Below are 10263 nucleotides of genomic sequence, written 5' to 3' on the forward strand. Positions count from 1 at the left end.
AGCTCATGGCACCACCCGATCCCCATCTACCACCCCAAGGGAAAAGCGGAAGGCCCTGAGCTCAAACACACACAGGTTTTTGGCAGCGCCGAAGCCCCCCGGGAAGATGGCGGCGTCGTGGTTGGCTGCGCTGAGTTGGGCCAGGTCGGTGATCTTGCCGCGGGCGATCCTTGCCGACTCCGTCAGAACATTCCTGGGAAAGAGCACAGAGCGCCGCACAGGGTTCAACACGTGACGGGAGCAGCAGCAGGTGGAGCCCAGGCGGTCTCCCGCCCCAAGGAGGGTGCTCGCACGTGACCTTCAGGTCAACACACGGAAAGGGAAAGAGATACGGGATGAGAAGCTCTGTGCTACAGGTCTCCAGAACCTTCAGACTGACACTGCAGAACCCACGCCAAGTCACCTGGAGCCTCCTGCACCCGTCAGGGGCCACCAAGAGGACAGAACCCCAAGTGTCTCAAGCAGACGGCATTTACGTGGGGATCTGATGGACGGCAGTGGTAGGAAGCTGCCACACGGGGTGAGGGCAGCCATCCTAGCATCTACCGCAGCCGGGCCCAGGCACTAAAAGCAAGTGCAGGGAAGCGACTGGGGACCGAACCGCCCATCACCGTCTGCACTCGGCTGCAAGTGTCTGGGAGCCACCGCCTCCAGGGGCGGCAGTCCTGCCTCCTGGCAGGACGGGAGGGGGAGAGGGAGGGCGCAGGGCACGCGGGGCCTTGAGGACAGACGTGCTTCAGAGAGCTACTCGAAGACGTGTGGGGCCCAGGCAGGTGAACGAGGGGCAGCCAAACAGGCGCACACCTTGGTCAGCATGAAGGTGGGGGCTCACGCGGCAGGAATGTTTCGGTAAGAAATGGGCGGTGAATACGCGAAGGGAACACTCTGAGGCCGATGAGTGCAGGTCGGCCCGGGGACGAGGCCTGAAGGACGTGCATCCGGACAGATCTGGCTCTGGCGAGATGCAAGGACACTGCATGCAGCTGCGCGCAGCTCCGCCCCGCCCCCGTTCACAGCGCAGGAGGAGGGGGAAACGCACACCTGCTTTCGCTCTCAGAAGGCTGCCCCTTGGTGTGGTCGATCACGTGCATCTGAGGGACGTCAGGGGCGAAGATCTGGACCTCGGCCCCACCACGGCTCAGGTGCACCAGCACGCTGTGTGGGAAGGGACCAAAGCAGACTCTGAGATGTGCCCAACCCTGCTTCACCTGTTAACATGATTCTAAAAACGGGATTTTGTAAAACAGGACTTCAGCTTAATGTCAAGTATAAATGCCTTAGGTATGTTAACATCCCACTTACTTTGCAAAAACCTATAATCACTTGCTGAAGACCCAAATGGCCACAATTTGAAATCGTGTCACTGAACTAGCCTGCACAAACCAGTTGGTCTCCAAGTTCCCTTTACAAACCCGGTACAGGGACGGGGGGACCCAGATGGTGTCACAGCCTGAATGTTTGGGTTCCCAGGCAGTTGCAGGGTGCTTTCTTCCTAAATGCCTATCTATGCGGGGCTCAAGGGCTTGAGGGTGGCTCTGGGTCGTGATAGTAAGTTCAATTCCTGGTCTCTACCAACTTTGCCATCATGGGGGTGGGAGACACAGAGACGCGCAGGTCTCCCCGAGGGCTGCTGATCACAACAGCAGTCTACTGAGGGCTACTTTGTGCCAGGCACGCAATAGTCACCAATCCTTCCCACACTCAGTGCTGTCACTGGCCCCCTTTCAGAGGAGGTGGAGGCACGAGATGCACCACCCTGCAGAGGCGGGGTGCCAGTACTCACCCGGGCTCTGCTCCTCCCCGCCACCGGGCACTCCACATACAACTCCCGGCCCCTGCTGGGAGGGTTCGAGCTGCTCCCAGCTACTCCTCTGCATCCTTTGCTGTCTTGTCCCCCCTCCTGGCCCTCTGCCGCCCACAAGCTCCACACACTCCCAAGTTCACTCCTTGTCTAGAGCCAACCGCAGTGCATGCCAGTGACTCCTGGATGAAGCGGCTGGAGGCCCTGTACAGCAACCAGCGTCAGGCTCCTCTGGGTGACCGTGAGGCCTCGAGCTTGGAGCCGGGAGGGGGTGTTCCTGCACCACCACCTAACTCTCCCCCTGGAATTCACTCTGAACTTGACAGCCCCTACTGGTCCTGCTCACAGGTAGCCTTCTTAGTGAAAAACTAGAATATGAACTACTCAGCAACAGCCGACAGGTTACTTTAGTGACCGCCAGTCTACAGACAAAGGGTGCGTCGTGGATGGAAACCTCCGCTGATGCAGAATAAAACGGTTCCAATATCCAGGCGCCTGACCCCCAATGTTCCTAACACGTGGGTGTTCAAATCTCCGACAGGAAGACGTCAAGTTCTTATCTGATGACAGCGTTACAGGTGAAAGCTAAGAAACTTATTTTGTGTCCCGCTGTATTTTACAGACACGACTTTAAAGCTTCCCTCTGTGTCTCCCTGCGTCTCGTCAGTCACTTTTGCTTTTCTCATCGCGGAGTTTCTCCAAACAGTTGAGAAGACAGCGCCCCCACCCGCTCCGCAGGCGTCCCGAGGGGCTTACGCTGACGCCTCGTGGAGCTCCGTGCCGTCGTACACTCCGCAGCCGGACAGCACCTGCGGGAGGGGTGCAGGTCATGGGGAGTCCACCTGATCGGGGTACCTCGGGAAGGGGAGGGGCGCCCGGCTCTGGCTGCCCGCCCCCACGGCCCCGCGGACGTGCACTCACCAGCGCGACCCTGGGCCCGGGTCGCGGCGCGGAGCCGTGGAGGGCCGCGCGAGGGGAGGGCGCCAGTCGGCTGGGCAGCAGCGGCCGCAGGCAGTGGAGCGACGCAAACGTGGAGGCCGCCGCCAACCGGGGAGCCACCAAGGTCCTGGCAGCTGCCATGGCCGCGCTGAGACAGCAGGGTTAGAGGGTCACCCGGCGGAGGGATCCCGCGCGGAACGATCCCTGCTGCGCCTGCGCAGTCGCCCAGTTCCGGTTCTAATCGTGCGAGCGCTCCGGTGGGGCGGAGCCGCGCCTGCGCAGTCACCTAGTTCCAGCGCTACTCCCGTGAGCGCGCAGTCGCCCAACGCTGCTCCTGCGCAGCGTGCGTGTACGGGGCTGTCCTGTCCTTCAGTCCGCGCCGCTTCTGGGGTGGCCGCTGCCCCTCGATCCTGCCACGGCCTTCCCGGCCCGGCGCTACCAGCTCCCGTAGGTTCTGGGCCGCGCTCGCAGTGTGTCCTCGGAACGCGCGCAGGGGGCCGCTGGCCGAGCCACTGCGCTGAAATAGACTCCCGGGAATAATCTCAGCGTCTGTCATCTCGCCCCTAAAAGCGGTTTCCGAACAGCGAAGAGCCGGCGCCCAGACGTCCGAGTCCCCTACATGATCAGTTTGCGTCGGGATCCGGGTGCGGTCCTCGCATCGCGGACGGGGTCCTCGCATCGCGGAGCGCCTGCCACCCCTTCATGTAGGTGCCCTGGGCGTGCGGACCGCTCCCGGGTCCCTGACACTGCCCTCGTGTCCCCTGAGGACCGCAGCCCCGCTGGAGGCTCCCCGCGGACAGCCACAGACAGGGGCGGCGCGCTTCTTCGTCGGGAGCCCGTGGTCTGTGGGCTCGTCCTGTGACGGGCTCGTCCTGTGACGCGCACGGCCGCGAAGCTCAGTGTGCGTCCACGCCTTAATCTTCGCAAGATGGTGTCCTTCGGGTACTAGACAAAACTCTAACGTTAAAAAAGACGTAGTTTCCCAAGATTTGGTTCACATACAAACGCCTGGATAGATGCTTTATTCTTTCTTTTAATTTACCGATTTTCAAACTAACGACACGGGTTTTTTGAAATAATTTGAATGGTCACAGTTGGAGGCCACTGGTAAGCAACGGGCTGGGACCGCAGACACAACCCAGGGCCAGCACTGGCTTATTGATATTCAATTGTCTCATTTTTAAGACTTTTACAGTTAATCTCTGCAGGATATTCTCGTGGGAAACAACAAACATTATAAAACTATAACAAAAAATGAGCCCGAAAGTTTTACTGTCCTGGTTCCTGAACTTTCATCCCTCACTTCTCCATTCCCACGGATGGGCCCAAGGGAGCTGTTCTCACTCCTCTCCCTGTAGCTGTGACCACTCCCACTAGCACCCTGGGGGACCAGCTGCCTCCATCAAGAACCTCAGCCGATCCCAGGGATGGCACTAAAAGACACAATCTGATTTGGTCAGCCGGGGAGTCATGCCCCTGCGCTCGCCAGGCTGCCTCAAGGGCGTTGCGCCTGCTGGGACTGGAGCACAGACCTCCTCGTCCCTGTCCTGTCACCTCCCCGGGCATCTGCTCAGCCGCACTTCACTGTGCACATCTGAAACTTCTTGAAAAAGCAGAGGCAAGGAAGGGGTAGCTGGTCAGTCCATGGTACGTGTGACGACGGACACACCGACACGGGCCAGAGTTCTCCCAGCCTGAGCACACAGTGGATGAATGACTCAGGATACACAGCCCCGAGAGTGGGCACAGGGCTTTCCAACTGGACAGTGGCTGTGGCAGCAGCTCCCGGTGCACCAGGTGTCATGTGCCTCAACCCTCACCTGACCCGTCAGGCCTCACGTCAGCCTGGGGAGGTAGGCTCCATTTCGAGGTGAGCGCAGGAGATCGGGGTGCCAGCCCGTGACTTGTGGGTCCCACCTCTGGTGATCGACAGGTTGGGGCCCGGTGGACACCATGCCCGCACTGCACCTGGGGCGGTCCATGTTTTGATCCTGGAAGTTGTGGCTACTGAGCCATGGGGACCAGGTGCCTGGCTGTGGTGGAGAAGCGGGTCAAAGGCACGGTCAGTGACCCTGTGGGGCACCGCACAGCGGAGCAGCCTGAGCAGAGCTGGTGGCAGGTCCCAGCAAGCAAGTTCCCAGGAGGCCTACCCTGGCCCAGGCCCCAGGGCTCCTGCATGCCCCCCTCCAGGGTCAGCGGCAAGCGGATGCCCCGAGGGCTGGGGTGTGGCCAGCAGCCCACCTGCCCAGCTTACCTGTTCCCCTGGCACAGGGGCCAGTGGGTGGGTGGCCCTGATCCCACTGCATGACAATCGGACTTAGAAAAAATATTTAGTTTAGACTTGACACATTTACCCGTTAGAAAATCTCATCCCTTTCATCTCTAAGTTTATCATCAAAATTTTATATTAAAAATATAAATAACTTTTGTATAGAGTTTGAGTCTATAAACATGAACCCATTCGCCTCTTCGCAAGGTGTTCTCAATAGTAGACGCTCATTGCTTCTCGGCCTTTCAGCTAAGATCAAGTATAACAGCCGACGCGCGGCCTTTTTTTAATTTCACACCCGTGATCGGCTCGCCCTTTCATGTTGCAGCCGCCACTGCCGAGTTTGGTTCTCAGAGGAGGAGCGAGTCCTTGGTGACAGTGGTCCCACAGAGCTCCAGACTGCCCTCCACTCACTTCCGGGCCCAGGCAGCTGTGCTTCCATCTCTTCCAGGGTCTTCACTGAGATGATGGGGCTGCAGTGCGGCCGGCTCTACACCTGCAGCCTGTCCCCATCCCCGAGGCCCGCCCCAAACAGCTGCAGACTGTCCTGGTCGGACGCATCTGCCTCCTCCTCGCTTCCCAGCGGTTCCGAGGGGCGCTTCACGCCCCGCTGCCTGGACACTGCCAGCGCGTACTGAATGTTGTAGCGGTTCCAGTCACAGCTGTAAGGACACAGGAGTCATGCTGGTGAAAGCGGCCAGCGCTTCTGTTCCATCCAGAACCCTGGCTCACCTGGCACCCAACCACCTCCTCTGTGACCCTGAGAAAAACCAGTGGTGTGCTGCATGAGCCCCCACCTGCCCCAACTGTTCCCTCCTTTCATCCCTGCCCCCGGGGGTCCAGTGTCTCCACCCAGCCCTGGAGCAGCAGGCTTCATGGACCCACTGTAAGACACGTCCCTTCTGGCCTGTCCTCACTGCCCCTGCCCGTCCCTGGGCCTGGCCCAAGGGCTTCACCAGTCAGTCCTGCCCATCCCTGGGGAAGCGGCGGCTGTTTCTGAGAGCCGGCAGGGCACCGATCCCCACGTCATTAGAGTAAAGATAGAAACTGCACGATCATTTCGGTGTCGGAATCCCCCAGTAAGAGGGGCGGAGGAAGGAGGGAGGGACGAAGCACACTTCTGGGAAGCCTGATGGAGGCCTGCCTGCGTGGCCGGGCCCCCAAACGGTACACAAAGCCAGCTGGACCCCGACACCCGTGGCAGACCACTAGATGTGGAAGTTCAGGGACAGCGCGTTCGCATTAACCACACGAGGATCGACCCAGCAAGAGGCCCTCTCCGCCTCGGCGTTCCTGCGGGCAGCCAGGACGCACGCGGAAAAGCCTCAGAAAGGCTGAGGAGCACAGGACGGGAGGACCGTGGGACCCCCGGGTCCGGACCTCTGGTCCCCACCTCTGTACTCGCCCGGTCCACAGTGGGCGGGGAAGACCCCCCAGGAAAGGCCAAGCTGCGAGGCCCTCAGGGCTCCACAAAGGTAAGGTCCTGGCTCCAGAAAGAGGGCGGCTGGAGCCACCATGGCACGTACTCACTGTTCTCAACTCCACACCACACCTGAAGCCGACCAGCCCCAGGCCCCCCGCGGGGTGGGCCAGGTGGATTTAGTCCACCGGCAGCGAGGGAACAGACACCTCTGACACTGGTACCTTTTGTCCCCAAATCAGATGACATGGGAAGCAGCCGTGGTGTGGAGCCGGCCGGCGATGGTGCCAGCCCCACGCTGCCCACCCACCACGCCAGCAACACTTACAGTTTGGAGATGTCGTCCAGGTGCCGCTGGATGCCCTTCTGCAGGAACTGGACGACCGGCAGCAGCGTCCCCGCTCTGGAAGAGAGGCCCCCTTAGCGCTCGGCAGCTACGGAAGCCCCGCGAGCCTCTCTCTGCGCCGGGCCTGTGGGTCGGGCCCGCCGCGCCGCGTTTGTAAAGGCCTCACTCCGTGCCAGGTTTGCATGTCACTTTTTATCTACAAAGAGCAGCTGTGACAGGAGGCACAGACGAACACAGGTAAGCACACAGTACCTGGACTTCAGCTTCTGTCCGTGTGCCAGGAGCAATTTCTGGGTCCAGATAAGGTAGAATTCCAGATGGCGAGACACTTCAAAGGACGAGGCCAAAAATTCAAGCACTTTCTCCACGTACAGCTCAGGGAGGGAGGAGCTGATAACTTCAACTGTGGGAAAGGAAGAAAGCCAGGCTCGCTGCAGAGAACCCAAATCGGGGAGAGCGCTGCACCCGCTGGGAGCCCAGGCCCCGCCTGACGGGAGTGGACGCGGCCCGCCCGGCCCGCCCGGCCCGGCGCTCACTCTCGTCCCAGGGCATGGACTCCAGGGTCTCCTGCAGCAGCTCCCTCTCGTTGAGGCGGAAGGCCATGAGGACGGCCCTGGTGAAGTCCCGCTGCCGCAGCGCCGCCCGGACCCGCCCAGGGGTGACGCTGGTGTCCAGCTCGAACGGGTCGAAGAGCAGCTGGGCATCCAGAGAGTAGATGAGGAGCCCCTCGGTGGTGGTGGCCGCCCAGCAGCGCCCTGCGGGGTGAAGTCGGGCGGCTTCCTCAATGGCTATTCTCACCTCGCAGTGTTTAGGCAACGCGTACGAGACGCGGTCCCACGGTCCCCAGTGTGGCAGCACAGAATGGGGACGTCTTCTCCCTGCTCCTGCCCCAGCCACCAGGTCCTCCTGGGCAGGAGCGCCCAGGTCGCTGGCGCAGGCCATGCTCCCAGGCCAGTGTGCACGCGGGAACGCACGCGTGGGCCCTCCCCGCCCACCTGCCACCAGGCAGGCCTCCCTGCCAGGGGTGGACATGCTGGTTTCACAGGCCACGCGGGCTCTGCTGCAACGTCTCGACTCCACCGCAGACAAAACACAGACGTGTGGCTGGGCCGTAAATCTGATGACAGCACCAGGTGAACCTGTCCCTCGGCCACAGCCTGTGCCCCCAGGCGCGGCCCTGTACCTTACTGCTCCTGTAACCTAGCCATGCTGGAGAGCACCAGCTGCCAACCCAGAAACAAGCCCGCCCCCCTGCACACACCTGACGGCCCCAGCCCGCCCTGCAGCACCTCAGACATGTCTGCGGACACTCGGTGGTGGGGGCAGGAGGCAGCCCCCTAAGACGGTCCCAACTGACACACATGAACAGCACTCAGGGCAGGCGCCCACCTGTCCATTTCTAAGCCCAGCCTACCTGAGCTCATGGCTTTCATAGCCGTTCTCTAGAGAGGACAGATGACCACATCTTACCAACGTGGGACAGTGCAGCCCAGAACCAGCCAGAAGCTCCGAGACCGACCTCGTCCCCAGAAACATAGCTGACAGGCCCACTGAGCACACTGCAGGCCTGACACCCAACCCGCACCCCTTCCCGCACCAACCGCCTGCTGCTCAGGGCTCACCCGTGGGAGAGAAGCGGAGTGAAGTCACCCTGATTTCAGGTTTGAAGTGACGAGAACTCATGTCACCTGAAAATCAAAGGAACCACTTGTTATAGGCAGCATACCCCTTGCCACTCACCAGACAAGGGAGGGCCCTTGGGGTCACTTTGCTCCTGGAGTGGCCACGGGCCCAGGAGTGGCAGCCCTAGCCCTCCCACCCTGTCCCAGACGCAGCGGGTGAGCTCTGTGCCTGGGCCTCAGATGCTGCTTCGTGGGTGCCTCTGGCCTCCACAGATGAGCCCTTGGGGCAGATGCTCCCGCGGGCACCGGCCTGGCTGGCAGATAGCTCCCATCTTCCAAAGAGAGGCCTCCGCCCAGCCCAGGGCTGCGAGGCAGGGTGGGCCTGTCCCCACCCGCCCGCTGGTGCGGTGCACCAGGTGCAGGACTGCTCCAGGCAGCTTGGGAGTGGGGACCCCTCCTCCCCGGCACACGAACCACCTGGCACTTCGTTTTCAGGTTGGCTTTGTAAAGGGTGAATCAATCCCGGGTGAGAAATTCAGTGACACAAAAACGATCTGTGGTCTCCTGGCTGCCCAGCCCCAGCCGCCCAGGGCCCTTCCCGGAGCCCAATCTAAAATACGCTGCGGGGGCTTTCGACCTCGGGATGGCCGACATCTGGGGCCGGGTCCCTGTGGGTCCTGCAGACCCCGACCTCCCACATTCAGTACCAACAGCAACCCTCCCCAACCTGTGACAACCAAAACGTCCCCAGACAGGCAGAGGCCACCACTCTAACACCGAGGAACTGCAACCCCGCTCTCAGTGGGGGTCTCGGAGACGCCAGCAGGTGCAGAGAAGCGAGCGCACTGTGCCCCGCGGTGCTGGGAGCTGCTCCGGAACCGGCACCAGCCCCTTCGATCCCCCCGGTCACCCGCCAGTTGCTAAGGTGTCCTGGCTCCCCGAGCGTAGGGCAGGCCCCACGTGTCCGGAGCAGGCTCGAGCCAGGGCGGGAATGAACGTGGCCTGGGCCAGCACCGGGAGAAGCGGGCCGGCAGCGCAGCGGCTGTGACACTGCACCACGCGTGGGCTTTCTGGCTGACGGGTGTCCCTTCTGGACGGTCTACCCAGGCCCGAGAGTCCCAAGTCTACTGCCCTTGTCCCGGTGAGGCACGTAAACCCCTCGAGCCGCCTAGACTGTCAGCTCCAAGACATGAGTCCTCCTTGTGGCCCACACGGGGGATGGCGGGGCCCAGGGCTGGCCTGGCCCAGAGAGCATGCCGCAGCCGCGGGCCATGCAGCAGCACACAGCGGATCACCCCGCACCCCGGACTCCAGCAAGACACGACGTGCGCAGCGAATGCTCGGATACCGACCGGCACAGCCCGACAAGGGACCAGGGCTGCCGTCACCCAGGAAAAGCGGGTGAGCAGGGCAGTCTGCGATGGCCGAGCCCACGGAGGACGCGGGGTCTTCTGCTCACCTTTCTTGACACCTGGCAACGGAATGGCGACTCCGCTCTCCTCCGCGGCGTCTTGATCAATTAGCGCCAGGTTGCCAAACTCTGTCATTTTCTTTCGGTTCAAAAATTCCTAGAAAAGCAAAATCCCAGATGTCTCGCCGTCAGAAGTGAGGGGGCGCGTGCCTCCACCCGTGCTTGTGTGCATGAGCACTGGAGGAGGGCCCAGCCCTGCCTGGAACGTGCACAGGACACACGGACCCCGAGAAGAGACAGCGACGAGCCTGTTTCACGGCAGAACCTCCCCCAGGGCCTGGCGCTGCTGGGCCGGAGTCCCCGCTGCCACCACAGTGCTCAGATTCTCCACGCAACCTCTGAAGGGCTCCAGGAGCCCCTCCAAGCGGGGTGCACACAGGGGTGTCTGCCGACAC

General features: G+C 61.6%; 2 protein-coding genes across 7 annotated transcripts in view; both read right to left on the reverse strand.

The window, feature by feature from the left end:
- CUNH21orf33 (chromosome unknown C21orf33 homolog) overlaps positions 1-3212 on the reverse strand; it is a 47078-nt gene extending 43866 nt beyond the window's left edge. For 3 of the 6 annotated variants that reach the window (XM_023521138.1, XM_023521139.1, XM_023521140.1), the window contains exons 1-4: positions 2723-2981; positions 2558-2610; positions 1042-1155; positions 74-193 (exon numbers count right to left, since the gene is read on the reverse strand). In XM_023521138.1, the coding sequence (XP_023376906.1) occupies positions 74-193; positions 1042-1155; positions 2558-2610; positions 2723-2881 (446 nt within the window). In that variant the 5' untranslated portion in view covers positions 2882-2981. Of the gene's footprint in view, positions 1-73; positions 194-1041; positions 1156-2557; positions 2611-2722 lie in introns of all 6 variants that reach the window. The other 3 variants (XM_023521141.1, XM_023521137.1, XM_023521142.1) reach the window with 3 other exon arrangements.
- Positions 3213-3733: 521 nt separating this feature from the next.
- Positions 3734-10263, reverse strand: part of PWP2 (PWP2, small subunit processome component) — a 15156-nt gene continuing 8626 nt past the window's right edge. The window contains exons 11-17 of the mRNA XM_011376377.2: positions 10134-10206; positions 9857-9965; positions 8398-8463; positions 7312-7530; positions 7028-7178; positions 6758-6832; positions 3734-5671 (exon numbers count right to left, since the gene is read on the reverse strand). Coding sequence (XP_011374679.1) covers positions 5500-5671; positions 6758-6832; positions 7028-7178; positions 7312-7530; positions 8398-8463; positions 9857-9965; positions 10134-10206 — 865 coding nt within the window. The 3' untranslated portion in view covers positions 3734-5499. The remainder of the gene's footprint in view (positions 5672-6757; positions 6833-7027; positions 7179-7311; positions 7531-8397; positions 8464-9856; positions 9966-10133; positions 10207-10263) is intronic.

This window comes from Pteropus vampyrus, unplaced genomic scaffold (assembly GCF_000151845.1).
Source record: "Pteropus vampyrus isolate Shadow unplaced genomic scaffold, Pvam_2.0 Scaffold296, whole genome shotgun sequence".
NCBI classification, from domain to species: domain Eukaryota; kingdom Metazoa; phylum Chordata; class Mammalia; order Chiroptera; family Pteropodidae; genus Pteropus; species Pteropus vampyrus.